General features: G+C 40.5%; 1 protein-coding gene across 1 annotated transcript in view; it reads left to right on the top strand.

Moving 5' to 3' along the window:
- The window catches only part of Cubn (cubilin), a 204,836-nt gene that overhangs the window by 119,543 nt on the left and 71,593 nt on the right, over positions 1-13,700 (top strand). The window contains exons 34-41 of the mRNA XM_005354631.1: positions 965-1,075; positions 2,296-2,424; positions 3,299-3,431; positions 6,296-6,501; positions 7,389-7,573; positions 9,003-9,195; positions 9,492-9,689; positions 13,375-13,521. Of these exons, the coding sequence (XP_005354688.1) occupies positions 965-1,075; positions 2,296-2,424; positions 3,299-3,431; positions 6,296-6,501; positions 7,389-7,573; positions 9,003-9,195; positions 9,492-9,689; positions 13,375-13,521 (1,302 nt within the window). The remainder of the gene's footprint in view (positions 1-964; positions 1,076-2,295; positions 2,425-3,298; positions 3,432-6,295; positions 6,502-7,388; positions 7,574-9,002; positions 9,196-9,491; positions 9,690-13,374; positions 13,522-13,700) is intronic.

Here is a 13,700-nt window from a genome sequence, read left to right as displayed (position 1 = left end):
TGACTTGTGTGAAAATTGGACAGTCACTTAGGCTAATCAGGTCCTGGCATAAAATTATTTGCAGAAGAGCTGGGTTTAAATATTATTAAATTTAATTTCATTGTTATTCATTGTGAAATTAAAATTTCACCAACTGATAGAATTTTGTGGCCATGCAAGAGATGTGGGTGCCAGTGATATAATTTTTAGTCTTTGTAGATGGAGAGGGTGGAGCTCCAACAAAACCGAAAAAAAGAAGCCCCCTGCCTTGAGCCCGGCAGTTTTGTGCCTACTGATTATTTTCTCCTGAGCTGGAAAAACATCCAAATGAAAGTTCTCGCTGCAAGGCCAGCAACAGGAAAAGATCCCATTCTGAACATTAGGGACACAGTGAAGGACAACAAAAGGAAAATGTACCCAGGCACTTGCTGTTCCTTACGTGACTCAAAGCGTTCTTGGTGGATGATTCAGAAGCTCGGGGCACTGGTTCTGACCCCTAAACCAGCCTGAGTGCCAGGAGGCAGGTCCTGTGCAAAAAGGATCTTTCGGCACAAGCACATGCAAGGAATGAGAATCTCAGAAAACTAATCTGTGGAGGAAAGTATTTATGAGAGGAACACAACAATGGCTGACAAACAAAACAACAAAAGCCTAAAGTTACATTTTCCAATAAGACAGTTCCCAAAGCCTCTGGGATGAACTTGCCCAAGACTCCTGATTTACCATGACTGGCATTTTGGATTCTACAGGCATTTTCAAAAGCATCGATTCTGTTACTCTTCAAAGGAAGCCCTTGAAGCATGAAGCTGAGCCCTTAGCTCTGCTTACCCACCCCAGCCCTGTTCAAAGCTGCCAAATTCCTTGCTCCCCTGCTGGAAAACCCTTCTCTGAAAGTACCAGAGGCAAAAAAAAAAAAAAAATCTCTGTTCTGCTTGCCAGGATTTTATTAAATCACCAACCCTCTTCTCTCTTGTTTTTTCTACAGTCAATCATATCACCCTCACCTTCAGCCACTTTCAGCTTCAAGACAGCACGGGTTGTCAAGAGGACTTTTTAGAAATTTTGGATGGCAAGGACTATGACGCACCTGTCCAAGGTACAGAGACTCGGTCATTTACATCTGTAGTCTTGGCATGTAGTGTGTGTGTGTGTGTGTGTGTGTGTGTGTGTGTGGCATTCAAAATTACGGTGTTTCCAATAAGCATGAAGAGCCTCAAAAGCCACATAGGAATAATCAGAGGGTCGGAAAGCAGGATAATGTGGGGCTCAAGAAACCCAAATTATTTACGTTCAAAAATAGTTTGTGTATTTTAGTTTGCTTTTGAAGAGCAAGTTACAGATTCTAAACTCCAATCTGAATCAGTAGTGGAACAAAGACCATTTCATCAGTAAACATTCAGAAATTTCTGGTTAGTACTTTAAAGTACTTCTTATACTCTATTGGAAATGTTTCTTCTGTTTCCAAAGGAAGGAAAACATTTTAATTGATTTAATTAAAAATTCACGAGTTTGTTTGCTAGACAGCCCAATAAAGTTAAAACATATGTGACATGGCTCTTAAAATGGTTCAGACAAAACAGCCTTAGATGCCTGAAGCTTCCTCTGTGAGTATTTGCCATGGGAGTGCCCCCCCGCCCCCCGGCAGAGGACAAGCGCTGTTAGAAGAGACTGCTCTGATTCCAGTGCCCATAACGGAGCTTGGTGGACAAGGAAGGAGAACACCTCTCATTGTCTTGTCTGAGACATTGATCCATTCGCATTGTGCCAAGGATGCTTTGTATAACACACACTCTTTCCCAACCGCCTCCTGTAGAGTACTGTTCTAAGTACTTTATAAGTAGTAGCTCAGTCCTTACGTCCTTATGACATGGGGTTAGTTATTTCTAATATGCCCCTGTCTTCATATATGGAAACAGAGTACCCAAGTAACTTGTCTCAGGTTACATAGCCAGTAAATGGCAAACCATGCATTGAATTCATGTAACCTGGTGCCCCATCTCCTCTTACTGAGATTCTTAGTGCATTGTTGTCTGGTCCCCAGGTGGCTGGAAATGATTACTTGAGTTACATTTGAAGTCTGCTCACATCAGCTTTCCCTCTGTCACTCTAATTTTTTTTAAAATCCTATTTACAGTTTATCCTGGCTATGCTTGTATCTAGAGTTCATCTTTAGTGGTCAGGCATTGCCTCAAACACAACCCTGATGTAAGGGGTTCTCGTTGTGAAATGGTGCGATTCTTGTGTGTGCTTGGTGAAGAGATGTGTGGCTCCTACCACGTCGTTATTTACCTCCTCGTTACTCCCTTCATCCTTTAGGTCGTTACTGTGGCAACTCTCTGCCCCATCCCATCATATCCTTTGGCAGTGCCCTGACCCTGAGGTTCGTCTCCAATTCTTTGGGCAGGTTTGAGGGTTTCCATGCCTTCTATTCTGCGTCAACATCGGGTAAGTAAGAGGCATTAACAGATGCAGCAGGGTTAGCAGCGAGTGATAGAAATCTGCGGTTGGTTATTTAGGACTCTTTTGGTTTAAAGTTGACTTTTTTAGTTTAAAATTTCCCATGTGCTTTTTTTCTATAAAAAATTTCCCATGTGCAAATTCTCACAATCATGTGATCTAAACATGCGGAGAATTAGGTAGAAAGCCAACTGTGTTTTAGTTTAGGCCTTATCTTCCTGGAGACCTGTTCACTAGCATCCCAGCACTGTATTTGCTAAGGTGCTCCATGACTAGCAGTTTGGTGGCAACTCATATGGACGCACAGCCTCATGGTCATTCGTCCGTCTTCTGCACTTGATGGTAGGTAGGCCTGGCTATTGACCAACTGTCCACTCTGTCGTGAGGCATGTGGGCAGGAAAGGAAAGAGATGCCAGCCAGCACTGTGGTTCTTGGCCAGGAGAGGCGGTTACAGACCTAGTGTGGAACAATGAAGAATGGTGTGTTTCAGTGCTCTCTGCAGAGGGAAAGGTGGAAAGCTGTCTTTCCCATGGCAACCAGGGAAAAGTACCTCCTCTTCCAGGGCAAGCTTGAAAATCACCCTGATGGTGAAAACCAAGGGACTGCAGGATTAAAACCAGGTCCCTTTTACCTAAAGTTCTAGTCCACATGGAGGAAGCCTCTTAGAAAAGGGCCCCCTCTGGCCCACATACTGAGGAGCTGTTGCCTTTCTGGTTACTACATGTGACAGAGATCAGTTACTAGCATGAGATGGAAGTGCCATGCGCTGTTTCTCAGATGGCTCCAATGTTCTTCCTCTTGTATCTTGCGGTGTCTTTCATTTGGCCTTTGCTCTGAAACTCTGTTTCTTTTGCCTTCCAGCTTGCGGTGGAACCTTCAACACGGCTCACGGCATCTTCAACAGCCCTAACTACCCAGCAGAATACCATCCTAACGTGGAGTGTGTCTGGAACATTGTCAGCTCCCCTGGGAACCAACTGCAGCTGTCCTTCCTGTAAGTCCCTTATGTGGGTATGCTGTCCCAGTACTGGTGAGTCTGCAGGGAGGTGGCACTGTTAGTGACAGACGGGGTAACGGGCATCCTGGGTCCGAGCCCTCGCCAGAGGGAACAGGTGGGAACCTTAGGAAGACTGTCCCCAGTTTCCTCTGTCCTGCTCATAGCTTGAGTTATGTAAAGCACTAAGAATCTTCAACAGTATTCTTTCAATGGAGAGAAAGAGTGCCTGTCTCCATTTAGCTTTCTTTACCTACATACCTTATCCCTATTCTTTCCTATCAGAGAAATGATATTGCGAGGGTTTTTTGTGTTAGTTTTTTAAATTAGCAGTTGGTTGGTAAGACTGCCTTCAAGCTTCTCATTGAATCCTAACACTTTTGGAACATGGACTGTGGCTATGGAATGAATGGTAGATTTTGTTACATTCCAAATGGACCTAGGTTAAACTAAACAGCAATAATAATGTTTTCCAGAAGCAGATGTGAAAAGAACATGGTAAGTGAAATGGGATTGTCTCACCCCCCAGTAGAGAGGTTCCAATGACAAAGCATATTGATGCATCCAGATGTGGTGGTGCACAACTTTAACCCCAGCACTCAAGGACAGGGCAAGCAAATAAATCTCTTTGAGTTTGAGACCAATCTGGTCTATACATGTTCCAGGACAGCCAGGGTAACATACAGACCCTGTCTCAAAAAGTAAAAGAAGACAAGAAAAGAAAAAGAACAAACAAACATTTTCCGAAGATATGTTGGTATTTGCATACCCATTTTGAATTCAAAGTCATGTGTCATACTATATTACATGTTATTGGAGTTAGGTTGAAATAAATTCTTTGTTGTAGTTGTTTTTCACATGTCCTCAGTGTATAGCCCTCAATGGCCTCAAACTTGTGACCCTCCTGCCTCACTTTGCCATGCAGGAATAACAGGCATGCATGGCAATGTTAATTTTGTTCTGAAAAGGATGTAAACTCTTCCATGTTGAGAGAAGGGAATTGTTTGCTGGATCTTCCTCATAGCCATGCCCATCTGTGCACAAGAACTGATTAGAAATGAGACAAGTTCAAATATTTCAAATTGCTTTCTTTAATCCATCAGTCAGGCCATGCCTCCTCAGGGTGCAAGTGACATTGTATGAAGCAAGACACTCTTCCTGTAGATGAGAGTCGACACAACTTTAAACTGCCACATGGGAAGGTTTCCTTGCTCACCTGGATGCAGTCTGCCTCTGTTGTATTACTGGCTTGAGTTTTGTTGTTTAAGGGGCCTTTGTAGAGTGCACACTGCTTTCGCTCTGTGCCAATGGTTATGAGAAAGGCTTCCTGGCAAGGCCTGGGAGTTATTTCTGCCCTGGTCTAAATCACTTCCAGATGTGGACTAGCCAGCTTCCCTGGGGTGTGTGAAAAGCATCTGAAGCTCATCAAGTTCTAACACAGGGTTTGGTTTATGGATGCTGTGGTGAAACTGCGTACGGAGAAAAAAAGTGGATAAATTATGGTTGAATTTGCAATGAAAAGGAGAGGGGAGAAATAAAACTTATTTATTCCGTAAAAGCAGATACTCCAAAGGAATGAACAGAAATGATACTTTATGCCAGAAGAAGGCATTGAGGAAACGGTTGGTTCTAACAGAACTGAAGAGAGATAATGAGAACCAGAAAGCGTATTATTTGTGTTGCACATTCCCTTTTCACTGACAGATCTTAGCCAAAGGGTAGATTTGCTTATAAAGTGTACCAGCCTAAAACAAAGACTCCCAAGAATAAAACTTTTATAAGAAGCTTAATTTGACTCCTGGAAGAATCATCACCATGATTCCTAGCAGAAAGCCCTCCCTGCTGTTTCTCCCTGGAAGATAAACAATCTGATCATTAGCAAAGACCTGTGTACCTCCCTGATCACTTGTCAGAATTTTAACAGGCGTTTGCATCACCTGAGTTTTGTTAAAAATCACGTCCTGATTCAGTTGGTATTTAAAGCTAGATTCTCCCCCTCCTGAATATATAATTATTTGTTTTTTATTGAAAAATATTTTTCATACAATATGTCCTGACTATTGCTTGCCCTCCCCCAACTCCTCCTAGATCATCTCCACTTTCCCACCCATCCAAAGCCACACCTTTTTCTCTCATTAGAATACAATCACCTAAAGTAATAATAATTATTAGAAGATAAAATAAAAATAAACAAACCAGGATAGGACAAAACAGGGGTGGGGGGAAGAGCTGAAGGAAAAGCACAAGAAATGCATACAGAATCTGAGAGATATTCGCACACACAGAACACCCATAAAAATGAAATCAGAAACGATCGTGTGTAAGCAAAGGATCTGAAATAAGGAAAGAAACGCCCAGACAAAGCAAGTGGAGTCCAGATTCTTCCTTGCAAATGAGCTTTGAGGTGGTCCTAAGGTGGTTCAACCACACATGATGCTTTCAGAGTGATTCTGGGGAGAAGAATAAAGCAATTTTAGTATATTTCACATTGTTAAAAACATTAAGTGTAATAAAATTGAGCCTGAATTATACTGCTTTTTTTTTTAAATAGGTAGTACTATTTTGCAGTTCTTTATCTCAAAGTTCCAAGGATACTGTTTTGTTGTAAGAGCTTTGTATTTCTAATATTTGAGAAATATGTAAAAAATGTTAAATTAATTTCAGCATCTAAAGAAAGAAATTGAGTTTCTTTTTCTTACTCTGGGGGGATATCCAGTTACTGAAGCAACATTTTCAGTATTGAACTGGGGGCCAGTGGGGGCCACGAGAGGGGTTTGGCTCCCCTGAAATTGAAATCAGGATGATCTCAAATTTCTTCACCAGTTCACTCTGCTACTTTTGTTGCTTGTTTGTTTCCAAATTAGATCCTTCCAGTTGGAGAACTCCTTAAACTGTAACAAGGATTTCGTGGAAATCCGAGAAGGAAATGCCACAGGCCGCTTGGTGGGAAGATACTGTGGAAACGCCCTCCCTGGCAATTACTCCTCCATCAAGGGCCATACCTTGTGGATCAGATTTGTCTCTGATGGCTCAGGCAGTGGCATGGGCTTCCAGGCCAGCTTCAATCAGAGTAAGTTGGTCTCTTTCCGTAATGGCTTCTAGAAAGTATCCTACAAACTAGGAATGATGAAACAATTTCAGTAATGTATCAACTAAGAATAATCCTGCACACCACAGTCTTTCCTCAGATTGTAGAGTAATATACCAGAAAATCTCAGTTGTTTATGGATGGCTCACTAACAGATAAGGAAATTGAGCTTGCTGTTTTAAGTCTTTTTTAAGGCTCCGATTTTCACTTGTTATTAATGTTTATGATATTGTGCAAAGGAGACTTTTTTTTATCTTCCAGGCAGATAAAGTTCTATCAAACGTGTTTCGTTTGGTCTTTTAATACATTCTTCAAATTAAGATCTTTAGAATTATTTTAGGATTAGCTTAAGCATTCGGATAAAACGTAGGCTATTCTTCCAATACAGATAAAGTATTAATTATTTTTGTTCTTTAACTCAAGTTTTCCCATGATTGACTATTCTCTGTGTTGATTGTCATATGGAATTTTAAAAAGGAAAGAAAAATTCTTTTCTTTCATAAAGCAAAGCAAAACTGGTAAAAATACAATTAAGATGTGAGCTGCGTGACTACTCCCCAACTCCTCTGGTGTCTGGGAAATGCTTTTCTCATGGGAAGTTGTTCCTTCTTTTCATACCCTGCAGCCAGCTGAGGAGATGGAATTTCATTCAGGAGCCATCCTCCTCCAGGAGCTAATAGCCCAGAAAACCTAAAGGAAAGCTGTATTTCTTTCAGTGGTCAGAAAAGAAATTCCAATCAATTAAAAGCCTACCCTTTCCAACAGTCTTGCCCTTTGTTTTTGTTTTTTGTTTTGTTTTGTTTTCATTTCATTTCATTAAAGAACAAATTCTAAATTGCTCTGATTTACAACTCTGTTTTCCCTCCTAGTATTTGGCAATGATAATATTGTGGGAACGCATGGGAAAATCGCATCTCCTTTATGGCCTGGAAATTACCCCCCTAATTCCAATTATAGATGGACAGTAAATGTAAACGCATCTCAGATTATCCATGCTAGAATCTTGGAGATAGACATGGAATCAGTAAGCAACTGCCAATATGACAAATTAAAGGTGAGTTTCTTTGTGAGGAGGAGGTTTATCTACTTCAATGGATACTATTGGCAAAACTAAGTCCATAATAAATAAAAGACATTTTAAGCATTACTATAATTTCCTTGTTGACTTTGTCTAGGCATGCCTATTTGCTCTGGTTATGTGTTTATTCTATCTTCTATCCCGTTATCCTGTTTGTTCTTTTATTTGTTTTTGTCTTGTTTTGCAGTTTTTCTTGAAGCAAGGTGGGGATTTTAGAGAAGTCTTTATTGTAGATAGAAGCCCGATTGTTAAGGTGGAGTGTTGTAGGAGGCTTACTTGTTCTGTTCCCGGCTGCTCAGCCCCAAAACAGTCACTCAGAAATCATATTATTTGTAATACTGTTTGGCCAATAGCTTAAGCATATTTCTGTCTGACTCTTATATCTTAATTTAACACATCTATCTTAATCTGTGCATGGCCGTGTGGCTGTGGCTTACTGGGTAAAGTTCAGGCATCTGTCTTCGGTGGGGCTACATGGTTTCTCCTTACTCTGCTTTCTTTCTCTCAGCATTCAGTTTAGTTTTCCTTGCTTAGCTCTACTCTTTTGCCCTATCACAGGCCAAGAAAGCTTCTTTATTAACCAATGGTATTCACAGCATACAGAGGGGAATCCCACATCAGTGGAGAGAGAGAAAGGGGGCATAAAGCATACTCAGATGCAGCAGACTTCCCAAGAGAGAGTTGTCTATTCCAATGATACAGCCTTAAAACCTGAAAGGGTGATATAAAAATAAGGAAACACAAATGGAGACGCTGTGATGGCTTTGCCATCCATGCATCGACTAATCTGCGAATTTCAGAAAATGCTATCATATTCCTGAAAACCACAATCCAATCACTCTTCTTGGAAGCTCAGTGCTCAAAGTAGAACCCAATGACAGATGGTATGAGCCCAATAGGTGTGGAAATAATTGTGACATAATTTGAAAGAAATAAGCTTAATAGAGGATTTTATGATTATTTTTAAACTGTCATAAAATATGCCTCTACATAGGTGAGATAGTATTTTAAGGCAGATAGAATAGATCTACTAAGCATTTTGAACCATGAGCTGTGGTTCTTTCTTTGTTATCAGCTTCGGTCTCTCTTAGAGTGGGAACCTCTTTACTGTAGGCTTTACTTTCCCACCAACAGATTTGACTGAAGGCCACTAAATATGCTAAAGCCCACAAGCATTTTTTTTAAGATAATACTGAAGTTAATCTATATGGAATAACTTAAATTATCTATAATAATGTATTTAATGTGACTTCCTGTTTTAAATTGAAGTATTTTCTTGATAACCTTTCTACTCTGATAAAATTACGAAATACAAACCTTCCTTTAAATTTCTCTTTTAATGAAGAAAACTACAGATAGCTGCCTAGTTACGATGTTTTATTTTATTTTACTTTTTTACATGCAGATCTATGATGGGTTTGACATTCATTCCAGCCTGATTGGCACTTACTGCAGCACCCACATGGAATCTTTTAGCTCCAGTAGAAACTCTATGACATTCCAGTTTTCTTCTGACGCTACCATCTCAGGGAAAGGATTCCTCCTGGAATGGTTTGCATTAGATGCTTCTGCTGGAGCTGTGCCTACCATTGGTACAGGTGGGTTTGGTAATGTTTGGGGGGTTGTCTAAGACTGGTGTGTGTGTGTGTGTGTGTGTGTGTGTGTGTGTGTGGTGTGTTTGTACTGGTGCTCTTACAGTCCAGAAGAGAGGTTATGTTTCCTGGAGTTGGAGTCACAGTGTTTGTGAACTCCCTGACATGGTATTGTTATAGCTCAGGTCCTCTGGAAAAACAGGAAGTGCTTTTAACCATGCATTCTCTCTCAGCCCCAGAGTGTAGCCACTTTGAAGCACTTAAGGGACAAAGAGTTAAAGATGTGGATTTTCTTTGTACAGGTGCCTGTGGAGGATATTTGGTGACAGGAGACACTCCTGTCCTTTTTTTCTCCCCGGGTTGGCCTGCGCAGTACACTAATCGTGCTGACTGTGTATGGATCATCCATGCTCCCGCTTCTACTGTGGAACTCAACATCCTCTCCATGGACATTGAGTCTCAGGCAACGTGTGACTATGACAAGCTGATCATAAGAGATGGTAAGAAACTGTATAGAGATCGCTGTTTAAAATCTTATACACAGGTCCATTCAGCTGTCTTTATGCTCACGTACTAGATCCACTACATTTTGTGTGGAATTTCATAGATACCGTAACCAGTCGAGTGATCAAATAGAAAAATAATAGCTACAATGTCTAGAGAATGTAGGGAGAGTACTGTATCACTCATCGCACAATGTCATGGATAGCACATTCCTCAGAGAAAACAAAGGCCTCAAAAGGAGAGACATGGTCTGGACTTTAGGCTGTGTTAAATTTTTATTGACACAATGAAAGTAAATATTGACATTTGTACTTAAGGCATTAAGATCAAAGTAGAATACCAAAAATGTGTCTCTTTCTCATCATCTCCTGAATCTGTGGGCAGAACGAATAGAAATAAGAGTGTTGTGGCTGTACAGTGATGAAGAACCATGGACAATGAGACTGTCCAATATACACACAATTGCCCTTCATACTCTGCATCAACCAAATACAAAAGGACAATAAGGAGGCCACGTCCTCCATATCTGTGTTTCTCAGTCGCTCCCAGAATATCAATGCCAGCATCACCTGGCAATGAAGATTGTCAATAAAAGCAAAGATGTTTGACTTTAATATTCAAGAAATTGCTTTCTTATACTCCCACCCCAACAAAAGCTCCCAGTGAGAAACATTGCTTGGTGGAAATGCATATCTCAGTCTATAGAGACTGGGCACTAAGAAATAATCAATCATGCCCTCACGGACCCTTTGTCCTGTGAACAACTGGCTTTCAGCCCACGTCCAGAGTGCTTCTCTTTTCTGATATCAAAGCATCCCTGTAGATACTAAATTTATTCTTACAGTGTAATTCAGTGGCTGCATTCTGGCACACACAATTCTGAGTGGTCAAATACAGTTGAAAGCTTTTGGAAATCTTCAGGAGGGAACTGCATCAATGGAGTAGCTTGCTTGCTCTATAGAACTAACCCTCTACTGAGCTGCTTGTCTTGGAAGCCTGGATGCTAAGGCATGCTCCCTTTCTTTTCAATGACCTGTACAAGCCTGTTTTATCATCTGTGAAAGAGATGAATGCTGCTCCCAAGGGCTTTTATCCCCCAGTGGCTTTTTATGATTATCTGAAAAGGCAATAAATGTAAAATTCTAACAAAAATCCAAGGATTTTATAGATGCAGAATCCTTTAAGCCTCACTTTACTTAAGGAGACACTGCTGATATGTTCTATCCATTTTCTTGCTCATGGGGTGAGTTGAAAGAACTCAGAAATTGTGCTTTGTGCCCAAACAACAAAAGCACTTAGATCAATAAAGTAACAGATACACATGGGTCCTTTTGTTCACAACCATGAATAGATAGCTTATAGCTTCCTTCCTTCTTCATCTGTTTGTTTGAGGTTCAGAAACGCATGTGTTGAGCACCTGTGTCAGTTGCAGGGCATTTGAGGTATTTTGTCCATGTGCATTTTGCTAACATTCTTTGAAACTAAAATTTACTTTCTTGCTATTTTATTTATTTGGATTTTTGCTTCACTAGTTATATTGCTTCTGATTAGTAGGCATGTTTAACATTCTGAAGCCAATATATGAAGGTCATTGCCCATAAAATAGTGACACAGGCATCATGTATAGCACACATCCAATTTAATGTACTAAACATTTTGCCAAATAGGTTTCATAGAACTATTCTGAGCATAGAAAACGTTTTTGGAAAGAAGGGAAAGAAAGAAAAGAATAAATGGAGGGAGGAAAGCAAGGGGAAGAAAGGGGAAATTATATCAGACATCAGTAATTCTGGACTTGACCATAGATTAGGTGACAGGGTGCTTGGTTAGCAGTCAAGAAGCCCTTGGATCAATTCCCAGTGTCACAAATGCTTGTAATCCTAGCACTCAGAAAATGGAGGTAAGTGGATCACGTCATTCTCTGTTACTTTGTGAGTTCAAGGTGAGTCTGGAATACTCAGGATTCTGTCTCAAAACTAAATAATAATAATGACAATATTAGTAATCCCTGATGTAGTTTCATTAGACATATTATCTTGTAGAGTAAGTTTGGGGTCTCTAAAGTTAATATGCCAGGGTTAGAGTCATTGTTGACTTCTGTGCCCTTACGTATGACAACCAAACTTGTGTCCCTTATAAGATTCTTTTTTTCTGAGTATGATAATAATATCTAGCTGTTTTTTGGGAAGAAAAAAATTGAAAACGTATGTAAGACACTTATGAGGGTCGCATAGTAACTGCTCAATAAATGTCAGGCTTTTATACTGTTAGTACCTGTTTCTATATCTCTATGACAGGGTGGCCTAGGGAATCACTACCTGTTTTCTAGGCCTTATATGTATGGCTCCCAGACTTACTGCCCCCCTTTAGAGAGAGTTTTGGCTCTAAAATTGGGATGATTAGTACTTGGAAGTTCATGAAAATGCCCCAGGATTAAGTTTGGAGACTAGGAAGACAATTGAAGGATTCCATTTTCCAGTTACTGAGCTACGGAACAACTGACGACTGGATTAACAGTAATCATGTTGGGATAAGCATTGTGTCACCAGTCTAGGTGGTGCTTATAAAATAAATAGAGTTTATAGATAAAGCCCAGTGTCACTGAGAAGCAAAACATGTATTGACATAACTGTATTGGGGTAAATGAACCAAACTTTTGTAGCTTTGATAATTACAGAAAAAGTCAATAAATTCTGTTCCAAGCTTCTTGAAAAAGTTCGTCTTTATAATGGCCAGTATATTGATAATTACATAGAAATTATAAACTGACTTGTCAATATTTTTTAAAGTATATATATATATTTTATATGTTTGTGTATAAATATATCATATGAGTATATATATATATATGTTGTGTAAAAAAGCACATTTCCTCATATCTCAAATCAATTATTTTTTTAAGTTTGAAATCTACCAATTTTCTGTGTTTATTAATTTCCCAGTCAAGGAATCTGAGTCTGCTCTAATGCCCTTTATTCCATTTCGCTCCTGGCTGAGACAGCTCAGGGTTTGGTGGAAGCTTATACCCAAAGAAAGCAAAAGGAAAAGGGGCCACACAATGAGCTGACTTCCTTTTGTGTCTCTTCCTGGGAGACCATCTTTTCTCATCCTCTACATTACCATGGTCCTTTTACCACAAAGCAAAACAAATTTTTTCTTTTAAAAAAAATCATCTTCGGGCTGGGGAGATGCTCATATGAATCACCCATACCTCCTGGTGAATGATCTCTGAATATGAGCCCTATGAGCCCAGGTCTAGACTAAGGAACCGGTCTTTCTTGCTCCTTCGGACATTTGATATTCAGCCATCACAGTAGCTAAGATCAGAGCCTCTGACTCCCACTCACATAAACATGGCCCTTGAACCCTTTCCAGCTTTAGCTGTTCTCTTTCTAAGATGTTGTGCCAGGAAGAGCTGGCCGCCAACTGTTTAGGAAGACAGAGAGACTTGTCCCAAAGGTTTTTCTTTTTTGAAGAGGGTTAAGGAAAGGGCAGGCAGACCATGGCAAGCTGGAGCCAGGAGGATGTAAAGCTGACTGGCCCTCTTACTGAGAACACTACTATCTCCTAGGAACTCGGGTGTTCTGAGAGAAATATGTGAGTAGTCTTGGCTGCAAGTGATGGTGGAGTGGAATCTTAAGACTGTGTCTTTAAACTGACATTTTCCTTCTTTGGTCACAGGAGACAATTACTCAGCCCAGCAGCTGGCTGTCCTGTGTGGCAGAGATATTCCTGGCCCTATCCGGTCAACTGGAGAGTTCATGTACATCCACTTCATCTCAGACTCCAGCGTCCCTGGAGCAGGCTTCAACGCCTCCGTTCACAAGAGTAATGAAGTCACACATTTGCCGTTCGATTTCCTCCCCACTCCTCTCTCTCCCTTTTCTCCTTCCTTCTTTGCCCCTTTCCTGTTTTCCTCTACCTCTCTTTTCTTGTCTCTATTCTTTCTCTCCTCTTCTCTGTCTTTTCCTTTTATTTCTCCCTCTTCTCCTCCCCTTCCCCTTCCC

This window comes from Microtus ochrogaster, chromosome 16 (genome assembly GCF_000317375.1).
Source record: "Microtus ochrogaster isolate Prairie Vole_2 chromosome 16, MicOch1.0, whole genome shotgun sequence".
NCBI classification, from domain to species: Eukaryota; Metazoa; Chordata; class Mammalia; order Rodentia; family Cricetidae; genus Microtus; species Microtus ochrogaster.
This window is presented reverse-complemented; position numbering and strand designations above follow the sequence as displayed.